The following is a 19,444-nucleotide window of genomic DNA, read 5'->3' as shown; positions in this document are numbered from 1 at the left end:
TAATACTGTTTAAAAGTTTGGTGTCGCTTATCTGGTTTTATGGGAAAACAAGGACATTTCTAGCTTTCATAAAATTTCTGATTAGTTTTCTAATGATCTGTTTTAAACTTAAAATTGGATTAGTGAACACAGTGTGCCATTGGAACCCAGGAGTGATGGGAGTGATAAAGGGCCGTTGGAACACAGGAGTGATGGGAGTGATAAAAGGCCTTTGGAACACAGGAGTGATGGGAGTGGTAAAAGGCCGTTGGAACACAGGAGTGATGGGAGTGATAAAGGGCCGTTGGAACACAGGAGTGATGGGAGTGATAAAGGGCCATTGGAACACAGGAGTGATGGGAGTGATAAAGGGCCATTGGAACACAGGAGTGATGGGAGTGATAAAGGGCCATTGGAACACAGGGGTGATGGGAGTGATAAAGGGCCATTGGAACACAGGGGTGATGGTAGTGATAAAGGGCCGTTGGAATACAGGAATGATGGGAGTGATAAATGGCCATTGGAACACAGGAGTGATGGGAGTGATAAAGGGTCATTGGAACACAGAAGTGATGGGAGTGATAAAGGGCCTCTGTACGACTATGAAGATGTTCCATGAAAAATCAGCCGTTTCCAGCTACAATAGTCATTTACAACATTAACCCCGTCTGTGCTGGATTTCTGATCCATTTCATGTTTTTTTTTTATTATTTAAATTAGCTTTTAGCATAACTAAATCCAAGCTTTTCGAAATGCCTGTAGCTTCAAGTAGAAGTTCATGGCTGATGACCTTGTTGTCGCCAACGGTTATTTCCCTAGAGATGCATTTTTTGGAAGCAAATCAGTCGCTGTTATCAGCCAAAACAAAGCAGCTTACGGCCAAAATAAACTGTAGTTAGACCAGCGATGGGAGTAAATGCTTTGTGTACCTGATAACATTGTCAAAGTATCTAATATTATATAATATACAATTAGAAATATCATTATTCTTTCACGCAAGGGAGCAGGAAACGGGACGTTGGAGGCAAAATCGCCTTCCTGCCTCATGCTTGACACTGAAGTATAGAATGGAATTGGAAACATACATTTCCGCAAATGGTGGGCAACTACGCAGGTCCAATACAGTTTTAGGGCCACCTTAACCTTCGCGTTAGCCCAAGAAATGTACATCTGTATAGAATCCAGACATTTGCCCGTTACTCTTTAGTGCCTTCTAAGACTTTTCAAGTTATTTGTGCCCCGGGGCTGATGGAAAACTCAAATTATTTATAGAACCGTCAGCATCTGTTTTCCCTACAGTAGTTATTAAAATATAGGTATGTTTATTTGAAACTTCCCTTCTGCGATCGGCCGTGGGGTAGGCAGAGGGAAGGGAAATATGCAAAAACAAAACTGGATCTGTACCAGGTAAACCAACTTTAAATAATGTGAAATATACCAACGTCCATTAAGTCTTTTAATAGAACAGGCTCTGTCCTACTTCACTTTGCTTACTCTCTGGGGAGTCTGAACGTCTGGCTCATTAACTACTAAAAAAGGGATTTATTCTACACATCCTCCGAACATTTTCCATTAGTCACTTTCACCCTACGAAGAAAAACATGAAAAAAAGTATATGGAATTTTAAGACATTTAGAGTCTCTAAGGATCTAATTCTATATTTTTGGAAATGACATAAAAATATGAATCGTACATTATGGTACAGCGCTACGGAATTTGATGGCGCTATATAAAACAATAAATAATAATAATAATGGAAGATGCTATATAATGGAATATTACGGTTCAATAATAGGCTCTAGAAATTCTGTTGGGAATGCTATAGATTTCCAAAATCACTAGTTTTCAAACGATGCACAACGCGGGGAAGTTTGTTCAAATGCTTTTATTTAAAAATGATACGATTTAATCAAATATGCACAAATATAAAAATAAACATTTCATGTGAATTACTAATTTACACTTAAACATTGTTAGTATTTACAGCAATTTAGGAGCTGTCTACCAAGCAAAGTGATTTTCAAATACTCTTCAGTCCCTTCAATACCATTTACAGAATAAATATTGTAATGAGTTTAGTTATTAACATAAATCTGATACATACGTATTGCCTACAGCACAGGTGTTCTCCTTATTGCTGGGAATTTTACCTTGAGTCCCTGTAAGTCGTAGTGTTTCAAAGTCCAACGGGCTGATAATTGCATTATAGGGATGGGTGGGATGAGTTTTGGATGAAGATTTGGTGAGTAGGCAGAAAGGAGCCAGGGATTAAGAAACTTTTATGTACTCTGCCTGGTTCAGTAATGAGGGACCAGAAACACAGACCTGAGAGCTCTGGATATGGCTCCAGGGCAGCCTTTTGGTCTCCTGGTGGAGGGTTTTTTCACCAGTTCCCTCCAAACACAACCTGACATGTTGAGCCCACCCAGGCGTTCATACGGAGACCAAAGAGCATTCCTGAGAAGGTCGGAGTTATAAACACAAAGCTGTCTGGAGAGGTTAACTGGTATGTTTCAGTCTAACGCCCACCTGCTACCACCTGGCTTCCTATCCACCATTAAATCACCTACACTTGGGTATAGGGAATACCTTGGGCCTCGGAATAGTCACATATTCACCTTACTTGGCATTAACACAACGTTTTGAAGCCATGTTTTTTTCTGGTGGGAGACTAAACAATTATACCACCCTCCGTGTTTCCTGCGATCCCAGAGCAATAGGAGTAGACGTACGGTGGAGGCGTATATTTGTTGCCGATAACATTGTGAATTCTATACATCAATGTGCTGCTTGCTTGACCCATTTATGCAAATTACATAACTATTATTATTCGGCATATTTGGTAAAAATTACTGCTGGTCGCTGCTGGATCTCTTTGGAATTTTGACAACGAATTCCATTGGCTCTTTCACCTTATTGCTGTAGGACTGGCGAATCACGTCAACGGCGCGTTGGTGCGTCACGTTCTCCAAAGATTCCCCATCAACGGAAACCAGTTCATAACCAGCCTGGAACAGAATATACTGCGTTACGGTTGGCAATAATAAACACTGACACATTGGTATGGGGTAATATCAGACCCGCTGCACATTATCTGCCACCATTAAAGAATGTGGGAAACTAAAATAAGGGGGGAGAGGAAAGAAATAGTGGGAATTTAGCTTAAAGTAGGGTAGTAAAAGAGGAACAGGGAGGGGTACGTTAGCGATTGGATCATGGAGAAATATTGAACAAGCATGGCTTCTAGGAAGTTTAATGCATATTCCATGGATTACACAGCTCTGGAACCAACTTGAAAGTTCCGGTGGAACCTTGAAGGTGCTTTGTGAATACTGAATATGCTGAGCACTTCAAAAAAAACCTCATCTGGAAATGATCACCGAAGTGTTTTCCAATTCAGATAAAACATGAAAAATATTGAATAGCCCCCACTGTGTGGTTATAGCATTTATGGACGGGGTAAGTTCTGTATGAGTACACGGAGCACCCCTGCATTAAATAAGAACAAAAAAAGATGCAAGGGAGATATTTGACCTTTGCAGACCTTTTTAGGCATCGAGAGCATGCCGAGTGGCTATGGCACAGGTTTCCGACATGAATTGGATTGGATTTGCTAACTAAAACAACTTTAGATAAATCAGTAAGGCACAGGCTGCCTGGTTCATAATTAAGAAGATATTCAGCCTCTGCTGACGCTTGTTCTATTTAAGTGTAAAGTTTTAAGGTTAAAGGTCCGCTTTATGGGGAAGTGAGACGTAATCAAGTAATGAATTGAATCTGTTATTGTTTACGTCCAAATTTAAAGAAGTGCCAAAGCGGCCCACTAGATGGTATCACGACTTACAACTGAACTGCTTTTCGTCGGGTCCAATACGACAGTGAAGACTTTCTTCTACAAAGTGTATGTATGTAGACAAAGAAAGTAGAAATGACACAACATCGCAAAGAGGAAAAGGGAAGAAAGAAACATTGATTTATAGAACTGAGTTTCCAGCCGTGAAATGCCACCGTGGTCAAATAAGTAAAGGGTGTTCATCGTCCAAAATCTCTTGGTATGTCCCTTACTAAAAACTAGAGAGTAGTGTGATATATTAATTCTTATTTTTTATATTTTAATATGTTTAGCCTTAGAGCACCCTAAGAGTAATGTTTGCTTTTAAACATAACATGCAAAAAACGGCTTATAAAGCCAAGGTGTTTCAAGCAGCTCCAGCCTGCCCTTCAGGTGCCCTTGTATTCTTACTTCCTAGTAAGTACGGTATTAGTTGACCTGTGCAAGGAGCGCGTCGGGATAATTAAACGGCAGCTCCGTCACCTCTCTAAGCGACAAAATTACATAGCAGAAAATTGTCTTTGAGAATAATTGCCAAGAGCTTTATATGTTTACTCTCAGTAACCTTTACATTGGTTACATCTTGGCTGCCTCTAAAACATCCCTAGTAATTAAACTTACACATGTTTCTTAATAGAAAAATAGAATGGTGGTGCTATTAGTGTGTTACTGCTAATATCTCAGTACAGAAATCACCGAGTGCATCTCTTGGACATTTAATCTGTATAAGAGGTGTCGGATCAGGGTATTGAGTGAAAATAGTAGCTTCACAAATAGCAGAGCATCATGGGTAGGCGAGTACTCGCATGAAATGTAGAAAAAAAGTGATAAAGAGGCTTTTTGTGACAAATATTACATATATGTTCCTTACAGCCACAAGACAATAACTAAAGGAGATACATGTATGGTGGGAGCTCACCTTTAAGAAGCTGATCCTCCTAGCTTGGTGAATGGAACATGGTCACAAATAGATATAGTATCGCAATGACGTACATATGATTTTGGAATAACACAACCCTGCCTTTGATATTGTGATACTTCCCTACTAGCTTGGCCACGCAGCACATACGCAGGCCACGGGAAATGCAAGAAGGATTGTCGAGCAGTACAAATATTGCTGTATCGATAAGAAGACAGAGAAGAAACGCTGTAGAAGTTAGTGATACCTTTTAGTTGGCCAACACTTTCAAAGAGTAAAATAGATTGTCTTATAAGCTTACAGACAAGTCTGCTCTTTACTTAACACACTGGAGTATTTAAGTGCCGGACGCCCCATACCTTCTATCTTTGTTTAAATATTTATAACCTTATTGTACGGTGCCATGGAATCTGTTGGTACCATATAAAGAAAAGGAGCCCCGTCTAACAGTTTTTTTTCTCTCTCCAAGAACCATGGGAAATGGGTGAAAAAAGCAAGAAACTGAGACGTTAACATGAAAGGTAAAAAAAAACACAACCTTGGGATAGGTGAGCAACAAGAGGATAGTAAATGGCGTGAGTGAAAAGAGGAAATCGATCAACCCGGAAAAATGAAGAGAAGGCAAAAAAAACTTAGAAAAAAGTGGAAATCAGTAACTAGTTTAAATCAAGATAGAAGATCTCAATTGTAATTCAACGTTTGCAATAAAATCACTGAAAAATGCAAGATATTGGCACATATTATATTGGCTTATACCAGTGCTCTTCAACCCTCTCCTCGAGGAACACCCAACAGTCCAGGATTTAGGTATTACTCAGGTGTGGTTAAGGTGTTTAAGGTGTTTTAAATTTGCAACACCTTAGACATCTGAGTAATAGGGTCGAGAGGGTTCAGGAGCACCGGTTTATACCACCAAGATCTGAGATTGTGATGGACCCTTACTTGGAGAACACCGCTGACAAACGCCGCTCCTCCAGGAAAGATCTTTTCAATTTTTACCATTGGTTGAACTTTGGATTCAATTCCTCCAGAAATGCTGATCCCTGCAGTCATTTAAAAACAACACATAGGCAAATGTCATTAAAGTGACATTATAACATGAAAACAATTATTCTGTCATTATGTGTATTAAAAGTAAGGTTTGAAGACAGTACATGAGCTGGTTGAGTCCATACCATGTAAGCAGACCCTCGCTGTTACGAGAGGACCTGTCAATGCTGTATGGACAAACACTGTGATATACATAAATTAATCTACAAAAACACACTGATTCCTGGGCAAATATTCCTGAGGTGCCTGACCCTGAAAACCCCCCAAGTGATGGAACTCACCCAATGACTGTTTCATCTTTGAGATTGTTACTGTTGCCAGTTCGTATTCTTCTTCTTTTGCGTTACTGAAGCCGTTCTGTGAGGTCTGTTCAGTTGTTGTAAGCTCTGTGTCTCTTCTTAGAGGCTTTAATTGAATATCAAGGTTTGATGAACTCAGAGAAACTCCTCCAAATATCTGGGACAAGATTGGCCTGGATTGTTTAGGTTTATTAAGCACAGAATATACATCAGCTTTCCTTTCCCTTGACCTGCTGTGGGTAGTTCTTGGAGTTTGAAATGTCATTTTTTTGCTTTTTTGTTCCTTTCTACTTCTGGATGGCAAGGTCCTCGTCTCATTGGGCAATGAAGGAGGGGAATCGGTAGCCCCTTCGGCTAAACTAGTAGATTCAGTGAGGAGCCAGTTTGCTTTTGCAGCTTTGGAAGAAGACTTTTGTAAAGATGTATTTTGCACGTTATAGGAATCGACTGGCACATCTTCGAGTGGGGTGTAATTTTTGGAGTGCGTCCTTTTTACCACCAAAGAGTCTCCAACCTTTAACCTTTCCATATCTCCTGCTAAAAGCCTTTCACGGTTTGCATTATCATCTGCTGGTTTGAGATGAAAACCCCCTCTGTAATCTGAAATGAAAAGTATTAATCTTACAATCAAGCTTTAGGGACACAGACTTTAATTTATTATTATTATTATTTATTGTTTTATATAGCACCACCAAATTCTGTAGCGCTGTACAATGGGTAGACAGGACATAACAAGTAGTATGTAACATAACAATTTGACTTACAGAAACAATAGGTGTCCTGCTGCATATGTTATATACTTATATAAAATGTGAATTCATTATGCCTGGAAACCAAGCCCTGGACGTTGATAAGTTAAAAAGAGTGATAATAGGGTTGACCTTTACCAGGAACCGGAGTGACAAGATGTCTCTTGGGAAGTGTGTCGTCGTGTTGAGTGGGTCGTAGAACTGGTGATGACACTAGGGAAAAAAAAGAACATAGAAGAACAGTATTAACATAGGGGACAGGCAACATGCACAAAGAGGTCCACTTTGTAAGGTGCTGACGTTGCTCGTTTATGACGCCTACTGTTCCATGACCTACTGAGGATATGGAAATTTCCAATCCAAAATAAGATGAAAAACAGGACCTCCTTGTCTGACGATATCGTCTTACACTCCTCTCCTTTCTCCTCCAAACATATCTAATTAGACATGTGCCTGAATCCATTCCCAAAGGACATCAGCCCACAATGATGAATTAGCACTGCGCACGATTCATGCTGGAGAAGCCCGGTATGGGGTAATTTAATTTACTATTATACGTTACCATGTGTCTGAATAATTATAAACTTTTATGGCGAAGGCAGTTGGCAGACAAAATATTTCTGAAAGACCATAACATCCCCCAGCTGTTCTTCAGCTACAGATGGACGTATTTCTAATCTTCTAATTTTACACCAACATAGCAGATAAAACTCCTTGATTCTAAAATCATCACCACAATACGAGTCTTCAAAGCGATGTTCTGGCTGCTCTGCTAAATAGACCCACTAGAATGATGAGCTAAAGGCGGTCATCGAGGGATTGTACGTGATGATGGATCGAATGCCCTTTGTCATAGAATATCTCTGAACCTGGTTGGCATGAGAAGGTAAATACTACATACTACATACCTGATCTGCTTTTCAGAGCATCGTAAGCATCTTGCTCCAGAGGGATAACCATGCTGTCAAACCTGCCCAGGTCAGTCAGAGCTATCAGCCCCCTAGAAGATAAGAACTCTGTATTCACCTGTTTTCATAGTAAGAATGTCCCCCATAAAATGTTTTACTACCCCCAATCCTACTACTCATATGATAAAGGAACGTAGGGAGGAATATATATTTCAATTTCCAACTCAACACCATCTAAGGTGTTACATAGTTACATAGTTCATAAGGTTGAAAAAAGACCTAAGTCCATCAAGTTCAACCCTTCTACCTAACCTTCCTATTCTTGATCCAGAAGAAGGCCGAAGCAACCCTAATTAAGCTACTTCAAATTCTGCCATCACGGGAAAAAAATTCCTTCTTGACTCCGAGAGGCAATTGGATTTCTCCTTGGATCAAGAAACTCTAAAATATTAATGATATTCTTTTTATAGCCCTGTTGATGTCTGAATAATGGTATATAGTTGCATGGAACCTTGGTTGATTCATCCACACTCCACTATTCATGGGGTGGGAGATGAAAGGGGAGCACTCACTAACTTTGGTCATGCTTGTCCTGGGGACATCCTTTACTTTTAAACCTATTTTATTCATTTAACCCCTTAAGGACAATGGACGGTCCCCAAACCCATTAAATACAATGCGTTTTGAGCCCGTACATGTACCAGCTTTGTCATTAAGGGGTTAATGCTCATCTTAGCACTAGTTGAAAACACCGCAACCTGTCAGACATGTTTACTTTAAGGTCCCAATTCTCAGGAACCCAACTGTTGAATATTTTCAAATTGATGCAATTCATCTGTTAGGGAATTAAAAAAAAACAACTTAAAACTTAGTGGAGAAATGCTGAAAATTGTTACTTTTGGTACGCCCGAGGGCCAGATTTGAAATGCCTTACTGTTTTTAATCATGGGCTCCTGAATGGGTTATTCTGAGAGCCATGTGTTAGAAGATACTTGTATAGACGGAAGAAAGAACTGGGGTTAACAACTAAACACACCTAATATCTCTTAGAAGTAAAAGCTTCTCTGGCCGATCCAAGATCGCAAGCAATGGTCTTGTCAGATCTTCGATGCCTCCATCCTGGATATACTGCAAAGAAAATACCAAGACATGATGGATACTTTGTATCATTCCTAAACTAGAAAGGGTTACAATTTATCAATCTGCTTGACGCTATAAAATGATTGATAAAATGCAATAGAACCTTCTGCTTTTTATTATTTTTTGGAGAAGGTCAGGACTGTGGAAATCGGCATCTATTATTTGGGTGTCTAGAATCGTGTACTATGGTTTAAAGAAGAAAAGATGTAGAACTTACAAGGCCAAGAACAGCTTTACCTATAAAATTAATCAATGTTAAAAAAGACAGCGGGCCACCCAAAGCCACAGCCTGACCTCGTACCATCCTTAAAAATTACAGAAGAAGAGCAGTTGCCTCCATGTTTTTTTATTTTATTTTACATAGTAATGGCCAGAATATGGAATTAAGGGAATTAAATAACTAATTACATCAGAGATCCCATCGGAACTAGAATGATTACGTCATTGATTCCCTGTTAGAAATTAAGTTTTCAAGTCAGAAAAATAAAGGTCTTGGGGAATTCATTTTGTTGAAATATGTCCAGTTTCTGGCAATTTTGTCATAAGTAAATGTATTCATTAAAACTAGTTTTGGAGATATTTAGTTCTAAAGTTCATAACATGAACTTGGAAGTTGACAGAACCTCCATTATCTAATCAGTTACTTGTCCTGGAGGTCTTTGTCTTCACCCCCACCCTACCATGACAATCAACAACAATCTACAACACAACAATAGGGGAGAGATAAATTGGGACACTGGAATACGCCGCCATATCAGAGCTTTAACTCGTCACGGAGCAACCTTTGGCCAATTTCACACCTCAATGGGCTGGTCAGGGGGCATCCTCTGATCCCACTAACTGGTCCACGATTGCAAATGCCTATGAAAGCGTGACAGTGAAGCAGAACTGCAGGACATTACCTGGAAATTGGGACTGGCCCATTTAAAACCGGACACTCGGGAGGTACCCATAAATCCTAAATACTGCAAAGTTCACTCCTTCCTATCCTCCTATTATTATTTAGTGTTTTATATAGCGCCATCATATTCCGCAGCGCTGTACAATGGGTAAACAGGGGCTCTGCTCCAAGAATCATGCTACCCAGAAGCATTTCTATGGTATTGAATGTCTGATCTAACAACGGGAATACTGGATGAAAAGTAATGACTGTTTGCATACTGGTTTAACTTCATAAAGTTTTTTTTTTTTTTTTAAATGAATCACTACGATACTATGTTATGTCAACTAAGCTGGCAGGACTAGCTACGTTTTCCAGGACACATGAGCACTTCACGTTACTGGCCAGTTGAGGTAAAGTGCTGCCCCCTGCAGTATGTGGGATGTATGACCTCCCAGAAAGGACACAATTATACAAACTTATATCTCATATCCCACACCTTAGCATGTCCCAGTCCGCAAGGATGTAGGAAAGCACAGCCGATGGGATCATACATGTAATTAGCCTTTACGGACATTATTAGAAATGTCACACGGACACTTGGGATGTGATGGTTAATTTTTGCACAAAAAAAGTATTTATATATTAAAAACCACAGCATGCAGGTTCAGAGATAATATAGAAGGAAGGTGCTCAGCCGCATATGGGCTTCTTATACGTGGTCAGACAGGCACCTTTACGTCTTTGGTGTTTCCATATGTAGGACCGCGCACAGAATCGCCCTGCCGAGGTTGGGTCTGCGTCTTATGTTACGGCACCACCTTGTGTTAGGCTAACGTCGCTTCGCTCTCCCAGTATCACCAGTAAAATAATGCAGACTTGCGTTCATTAGCGTGGATACATCTTAATCTTACCTGCTGCCGGTTTGTGATATAACTCCTCAGGTTTATCTCCTGACTCTGTCATTATTACATACATCGGGAACTTTTTCGGGATTGCGCCCTACGGTACTTACCCGTCTGCAATGACGCAAGACAGCCGCAACCTCATCTTCATTGAGCAGCTTCATGGCCATATCTTCGATCACTGAGAGTCTGTCCTCCAGCGATAAATGCATGTCGCCATTATACAGCGCATTCAAATCCCTTTGGGATCCAAAGAAAAAAGGCTGATTCCGCTCTTTCCCTAAGAATAAAAAAAAAATAATGTTCGGAAAACGTATCAGCGTGTGATGGAGACTTTAGCTGAAAGTGATTGGGCCAACACAGAAAAAGAGGTAAAGTTACATTCGCTTTTGGGACCCCAGAGGTCTCTTTCTTAGAAGTAGAAATGAATAAAAACACAAAGAAGTGTAAAAATAGACAGGTCATACGAACTAGAGGTATCTGTGCCACTCCTTCCACGATGAGACATGACTCCCAAGACATTCAGCCAGCCACACACCCTTCCTTTCTCCAAACGCAGAGTAGCAAAACAGCCAGAAGTCAGTCCAGTTACTTATAAAGATGTATTGTGAGTATCGTAAGAAATAATAATATTTACAAGTACTGGGACAATTGGACTTAACAGCGGAATGTTTATTTTGGTGAAAAGGGATCATTTTGATTAATGAAAGCGACAATACATTGCAAAAGTTTTATTTTACATCATTCAGGGAACATAACGAGCATTATATCCAATTGCTTTTATCTTTAATCAAGTGAAAACCATTTCAGATTAATTACATCTTTATATGATTGGACTTGAGACGTCACACAACAGATCAAACGTCACGCAGAACAGGATTCTGCATTTACCCCTCTTCAGGCTTCTGATCATAAATTTCTGAACAATGTTAACTGGAAAAAAATGGTAAATAATAATAACAATATCAACATTTCACAAATAACTGATGTCAATATAAATCAAGGCTATGAACGCCGTATCATTAAAAGGTACGTTTCTATATTTCTATAAGGTTATTAAAGGGTTGCCAGTTTTCAGTACTCACAATGTATACCCGGAAGAACTCAAAATCAAAGCAAATTAAGAAGCATCAAACCACATTATTAAGATGAGAACAATAATACAACATGCAAGAAAAAAGGGCGAGAGGAGCTTAGTCAAAAAAAGGCAGAGTAACAGTAAAACCCCACTGTAGAAAGTATGGTTTTTTTACTCTTATTTGCTAATGTAGAGCAAAAACCTCCATCAATACATAAGTTTAGCGGGGCAGATGTTTCCTGCATAACAGAGCCAACAAGCACAAGTTTTGCCCTTTGTAGACCTCATCAGTGGGGTGCAGTTAGCATCACTGTAACATACCCCCGACATTATAGGTGCCCAAATCTGCACACTTTTGGAGCGGTATGTCCTATGCGCCGTGAACAGGGAGGACAAAATCTAAACTCACTTTTACACTGGAGGAGAACCCAAGATATTCCTAAAGGAGGAAATGCACACAAAGAGTGGGACCTCGACCGAGAAGAGATAGAACTCGCTCTACCGGGAATAGCTGCTCAGGAGGAGCAGAACCGAAATGCAACACATTACTGAATACATAGAGGTATAATGTTTGAGTACAGACCTTAACAAAAACAATGTGCATGAACTGCAATAATACTTATACATCTACTACACCATGATGTTTTACTTTGAAGACATTGAGGTGATGAAGGTACCATTGTAAGGCCACAGTGGACCACTGAGTTCTTAGCCTTCTTCTAAAAGTATATGTATGTGTGTCCTCTTCCTTCCCTATCCGGAAGGCCAGCGGAAAATCTTCAAGGGGAGTTGATGGCCAAAATGTTGTCTATTTCAGGCTAATCTAGTCTTGTGCTGTGTTGTACATAACAGAACAACATATCTTTAAAACATAGGAACAGATGTCTGCTTGTGTTGGTCGCTTTACTACCTTTTCGGCACTTGGAATGCCTTACAGACATTAAATTACTGATTCACTCAATCAACTTTTACATCCATTTACTCGCACTTAAAGTGCCAATCTAGACCTTTAAATTAAGAGATTTGTTTACGTATCAAATATAGGAGCAGATTATTAGAGGCACAAATTGGATTGCACTCTAAAGCCTCCTTACCAATGATAAGATCAGCGCCTCTGAATGAACCGAGTCGTTTCTGTGTATGTCTTAACGCTGGGATGTGGAAAATAGATGGCAGCACAGTTTGCTCACATAAAAGGTGAGAATAAAATACCCTGCACTTATAGGACGAGGCCATATTAAAATAGTGATGTCATGTTTAGGAAGTGCTCAGACAGGATGATGCCATAGAAAAGCCACCGAGACGACTAACTGTGAAGAGCTACACTTAAGTCAAGGTCGCCATCATGACCAATAAAATTATTTATCTTTGAACTCTGGTTTTGTTAAGGGTGACAAAATCCATTCCATGCACCAATGGAGAGGACAGGGCAAGTCTACAAGAGACTACAAGTAGACAAGAGAGGCAGTGGAAAATTAGAGGAGCCAAACTCCACTACCCCCTCAGAGTTCAAAGGTTACCCAGCCTGGAGACGTGTAAACAGCTGTGATATTCAAAGCTTTCGGGCAAAACCAGAAGTGTTACCTGCTATAGATATTGGGGAAACAATACATTGGGGGTATTGCTATGTTGCATTAGAGTAACTCTGTGATTGGGCAGCTTGTGTCAGAATGCTTTAGGAGTCATCTGCCTCTGGGTGCCCAACATTGCCCCTCATTGACAGTGTTTACACTTGTCTTGACAGGGGTTGCATTGGTGGTTTGGGATATGGGGATGCACATTGAGTGCCCTTGTCATACTACCTGACTTAAGGGGGTATTACCAGTGCAGGACCATTGGGTTTTTTTGTTAACGTTTCCACCGTGTACTGGTTCTGAGGAACCCTTTGAGGCTCTGGCAGATCAGTCCGCCTCATCTCCCACTGTCTTATAATCTCTGAAGATCAACTGAAGGCTGTGATGCATGGCCCTCCTTGCCTTCTTCTCATAATAGCCTTAATGTGTATTGGTCCTTCGGACTGCTACTGGTCTTTCCCCTCTGATTGTCCCTGTTAAGAACTATAAATTAATCTTAATTAATTAACAGATTACCTTTATCTGGGTCACGGTGTGAGCGTGGCTTTGATCCAGTTGCTGCTTCCTTACTGTTATCGCCATTTAGTTTCCCCCGGCTGCCTTTAAAGAATAAGTTCATAAATGTTTTTGAGCGCTCCAAGCCACTGTTTCCAGCTGTCCTTTTCTCTTTTTTCTTCTTCTTTTTGGCTTCTAAAACACAAATATATAGATGCAATGAGCTTATTTCCCATTATAGTTCCTGGATGTTGAACTGGTGTGATACAAATGTCATGGTGGAACCAGACTTCCCCCTGTCTATAGCGACTATAGGAACAATTAAAGCTGTATCCAGAAAATATACATCATTATTTTTGCATTCATCTTCAATCTTGAATCATCAGCACAACTTACCCCAAAGGCTCAAGTAGCTCTGAGATCTCTTGATCGGTTTCCGAGGCTTGCTGAGTGCCAGTAACAAAGCAGTTTTTGGAGATTCCGACCTAGGGAAGTCTCCGGTGGAAGCCTTGTTCTTTTTTTTCTTCTGTTGAGATTCCAGAAAGCTCTCTGTCCTTATGGCTGTGTCTTTCAGAAGTACTGTTGGGCGCACAGTTCTCTGGGTCTCTGCAACTTTTCCTAATTTCTGAGATCCTTCAGAATCTGAGAACCCAGATGGAGACAAATGAAGATCTGTCTGTATGGCAGTTTCTGTCCTTTCTAAGAACCCGTCATGTGAAGCTTCTGTAGAAATGCCCACGTCCACCATTCCTGGATCGTACAAGGCTGGGCTAGAAATAAGTGCTTGATGGTATCCATTTACGGCGTTTGCGGGAGCCCCAGAAGAATAGGAGGAGATGGAAGAGCTAGTTTCAGATGTTTGGGAAAGTTGTAGTTGGCCATTTTTCACTAAAACACAAGGAAAACATTTTTTAGGGCCTATGATACAACAAAGGTATATATTGTATGCCTGGTGCTTGCGGGTTGCATTCTGTATTTTAAACTACCAGCCAAAACATCTCAGAGGAAAGCAGATCTCCTGATCACCTGGATCTGTAGATATCTACCCTCATGGGAATACATACAGATAAGTCATAAGAGGCCAGCTTTGTCACAAGTCAGTTCATTAAACTTCTGCCCTGCCGGATCTGCCCCAGTCCACGAACACGGGGAGCTTCATAAAATGGGTTTCCAAGACAACTTGGCCTTTCTTACAGGACAAACTTTAAGGTACCAGTTAAAGGTGAACAGCTTTTAATATCTCTAAAATACATTTAGTTCACATAAAAGTAATTTAACAACTATCAGGAATAACCAAATGGGGAGAAATAGTCTTACACATCCTGAAATACCCTGCCATTGGGCCACAGAGTATGGGAGCTGCAGCTTCTCCTTAAGATACTTTTTTTCCAGGTGTAAAGAATGGATATTCAAGTACTTACAAGGTATGTTAATATGCATTTAGGACACTTGGGACACTTAAGTCTCCCCTTAACATACTGATATGTTTTCTAGACAATTCTCTAGATACATCCTGAAAGCGTGAGATGTGTCAAGAGCTACAAAGCTGATGAACCTAGATATTTCAACAGAGTAGCCTGAAATATTTAATCTGGAAACCATGATTTCCAACAAAATCGCACGGATATCTATCCGTAGGACGTGATATCTATCCGGCATACCCTGTGTAAAAGATACCCTCGGTCTGGGATTTCCCTCCCTTCGAGGAGAACGACTCTCCTGCGAATGCTTGCCGAGCCTCTGCTCGTTAATTGCCCGGTACTTACATTTATTGAACCAACAATACTCTGCTATCATTTCCTTGTAAGCAGGGTACATGCCTGTTTCCTAAAAGAAACAAAAATGGTTGAGAAGCATTCAAATAAAAAGGTTAGAAAATGCCCTCCAGAAAATAGCTGATACGTGGCTGAAAGTAAAACCCGATAGTCTTTGTTTTTTAATAAATAATGTATTCCACTTCACGGATGAAACCGTATACGCGGCACCTTAAGTAAGTGACCCTGCCGTGCCTTGAGCTGGAGTCCACGCGCTGAGGCTTGATTATTTTCTTTCCTTGCGTCTGGCGGTAATTAGGAAGAAGTCATTTGTCTGTAAAACCTATTCTGGTTTCAAATGGTGAATTACCTTTCGGGAATATTGTAAACTCTCATCCATGCATACCGCCAAGCAAGTTTATCCTAAGAATATTTTTTTTTTTATATTCAAACTCAGTCGGTTTTGTTTTTTGAAGGAGAAAAATATATTGGGACGGTCTTGTAATTTGAAAATGATATTTGCGTTTTTTTTTAGATATTGGATCACTTGAATGGATCCCGTGGTCCCAGTCGCTTTAGGAGATACTTGTTACAATGGGGGTTCTTTTTTAAAGTTGTTAGGGTGTTTTCATTAGCCAAACAGCCAATTTATTTGTCAAATCACAGGAACATTTTCTTTGTTGCTATCATAATATGGCCACTCAAGACAGGTAATGCATGCATTGTAAATGACATAGCAGCATTGAAAGGCAGTGTTATACATATATATACACACACGCACACAAACATACAATTACGCACAAGCCACTTGCACACACAAGCATACACAGGCGCATAGACGCAGGCCTTAGTGACTTAAATGCACTTACACATTCATGCTCACACACAAACTTGCATATACACATCCATGCTGACACCTTTACCCATGGAGATTCATTCCTACACACACTTACACTTAAACGTCCATGCTTATACATCCATACTCACACACGCATCCATGCTCACATACAAACACACCTTCTGATGATGCCTGAAATGTCTCAATAAATAACATGTGTGAAAACATTTCATTTCACTCAATTACCTTAATTGTTAGCATAATATGTGTTAGTCCCTTTAGCACTTCAACTGCCTTGCTATGGCTTATGTCTTCAAAGTTGACTCCGTTGGCTGCAAGGACTTGATCTCCCACTTTGATTCCACTTTCTTCTGCTATGCCTCCTGGATCCAGTCTGCAGACAAAATGTTATTTTACAGTCATTATAATGAGCATTCCTGAGTAATAAACACTGGTTTGTTAAAAACTGTACATTGGTTGAATTTTTAATTTAATAATTTATTATATACTTTATATGTTTCTTTTATTTCTATTTTATTATATGTGTAGTCTGATGTCAAAAAAGCAAAAAAGTCACAATTAATGCAAATGCAAATGGGAGGAAAATTAGATTTTTTTTGTCCAGCTCTAGTAACCAACAGGAAATGGGGTTTGTGATGTCATATAGTGCATCAAAGGTTAAATACGCCAACTTTCTGAAAATGTCATTATTTAAAACTTACTTGGAAACAAAGATCCCAAGCCCAAATTCTTTTCCTCCTCTGATGTTAAAACCCCAACAACTGTCGTCGGAGGATGTGTAAAGATGGACAATTCTTCTCATACCATCTTCAGAGCTGCTGTCTGATGGTGTGGAGCCGATCTTCTCCACCACCAGCCTCTTTTTCAAAACATCAACCCTAAAGCCCACAAGAATAAGCAAAAAAAAAATATTATTTCTGTGCCAATGCTGATGAAATATTAGCAGGTGAAATAATAATAAGAAAAGGGTTCGTTTCAGGAGGAAACTCTGAAATTAGGTAAAAATAGCCGGTAATGACCAGAGGTGAAAATACGTAGGCTTTCAGAACCATATCTTCCATAAATCCAGATTAAGCACATTAAGATCCATCTGAGGGGAAATGGATGTGAACTAGTCTCAAATGTGCCCAATAACACCAATTTGCCATGTTCCATCAAGTTCCTACCTAGAATCCACCTTGTTTATCTTAATATGTAACAAACCGTTATAACGATGTATTTACTGTATAGGACTTATAACATAGGCTTGAAGAAAAGTGACAGGGTCCACTGTAAAAGTAGGTTCATCCATGGAGGCTGTTAATGGCTTGAAGCTCTTGGCTGATCTTGTGTCTCACTCTTTTTAATATGGAGATTATCAGGGGAAGTCAAAATGCATTTACTAATAAACTGGACTAAATATAAAAATTTAAAATATTATACAAAACCATATTCTTTACATATAACAACGTTAGGATCTTTTATATGCTGAAAAAAACAAAAATATCACCTTCTGACCATATGGCAACATAAGGTTCAGGGGAATTTGTGTAGCTGTTGCATCTCTTTTGGTCAAAGTTCACGCTCGCATGAGCCTTTGTGCTGTCGTGAAACTGGACACCTCCATACTAAAATGAACCTGACACACTCTCCTTGGCTCGCGGAGGTAACACATTGTGAATTTTGGTTACCTAGAACGGCTGACAATGCCCCGCAGGATGCGAGCGAGCGGCGAGGCTCTGCTTACCATGTGGTCTTTTCTCTGGAGAATTTAATCCCTGGCACTCTTCCCAGCCGTCTCACCATCATTCGGAGACGGTTATTCCCAGTGAGGACTTTGACTGCACTCCCCATCGTTATGCTTTCCAAACTGATACCGTTCACCTCGGCAATCTTATCTCCAACACACAGACCAGCTTGCTCTATGGAATATATAGTGAAAAATATTTAAAATCTTGTTGGCTTTGTCCAAATGGCATAGTATACTAGCCAAATGGCTATGGAAAATACTTAGGCCTACTCAGATAAGAATTGGTCTTGGTTACTATAGAAGGAATCGTAAAATAATGTATATGTGTAAAATTAGTATTTATAGGCACTTTTATACTAAACACAACATATTGTAATAAACAAATATTGTATATAAAAGTAGAAATGCATGTATGTTTTGACACAATTGTATAATCACACAACCGGCATACAGTGTTGTCGTCTTACCAGCGCTGCTCCCTTCCTCCACTTTGCTGACGAAAATTCCCAGTCCGTGCTCTGACCCTCCGCGAACACTGAACCCCAATTTTCCATCTGGACTTTTATCTACTGTGATAGCAAGAACTGAATCGCTTTCATCGCTGTTGGCTGCAAAAGAATTCCGAAGATTTCCAGATTTAGTGATATTAATATATTCGATTAAAGTAGAACTTATTGAAAAGTGTTTAATAACATTGGATTTAGTCCATTACAATAATGTGCGTGTATTCTTTATGTCAAGGACATGCCTAGTGGAAGGTTTCCATCCTATATTCATTTAATAGGGTACAAGTTCTATAAAAAAAATTACCTTCTAAAGGGGAATTTATCAAGATGACCCTGCCCATTGGAGAAGTGGTTCGGAGTCCTTTGGGATGACCATTGCCCTTCCGGTTTTGTTTTCGCAATAAGGATTGTGTTGGAGTTTCTGAGTTTCTCCTGGAACTCCTGGGTAAACCAGCACCGGTCATCTCACCGTCATCCATCTCAAAAGCTCGAGCCATGGCAGGCCGGCGTGAGGGCAGATCATATGGATCGCAGTTAGGTCAATGTTCAAAGTGAAAAACCAAGAGCTTGTGACTTGTTTGTCAACAGAATATTGTTCATGTCATTTCCCACCAAAAAATATGTATGTTTAACATATTGACCAAAAACGTGTCTTCAGACCATAATTGGAAACCATGTGAAATTCATACCGTTTGGTTCCAGGTAACACCAAAAACACAACCTAGAACATAACAAAATAGAATGTTATTACAAAAAGGTTTCATTAGGATACAAAGGTTTGAAACATC

The 19,444-nt window shown here is 39.8% G+C and overlaps 1 protein-coding gene across 1 annotated transcript; it reads right to left on the bottom strand.

The window, feature by feature from the left end:
- Window positions 1-1,526: 1,526 nt before the first annotated feature.
- PDZD7 (PDZ domain containing 7) lies at window positions 1,527-19,153 on the bottom strand. Its single transcript, XM_053449943.1, has 17 exons — window positions 18,961-19,153; window positions 18,618-18,758; window positions 18,148-18,322; window positions 17,123-17,299; window positions 16,647-16,794; window positions 15,575-15,635; window positions 14,205-14,696; window positions 13,830-14,003; window positions 11,553-11,594; window positions 10,772-10,941; window positions 8,773-8,864; window positions 7,737-7,828; window positions 6,967-7,041; window positions 6,062-6,679; window positions 5,673-5,773; window positions 2,833-2,987; window positions 1,527-1,566 (listed from the first exon to the last, which is right to left on the bottom strand). The coding sequence occupies exons 1-17, from the start codon at window positions 19,151-19,153 to the stop codon at window positions 1,527-1,529; spliced, it is 2,946 nt and encodes a 981-aa protein (XP_053305918.1).
- Between the last annotated feature and the right edge of the window lie 291 nt (window positions 19,154-19,444).

This window comes from Spea bombifrons, chromosome 11 (assembly GCF_027358695.1).
Source record: "Spea bombifrons isolate aSpeBom1 chromosome 11, aSpeBom1.2.pri, whole genome shotgun sequence".
NCBI lineage: Eukaryota > Metazoa > Chordata > Amphibia > Anura > Pelobatidae > Spea > Spea bombifrons.
This window is presented reverse-complemented; position numbering and strand designations above follow the sequence as displayed.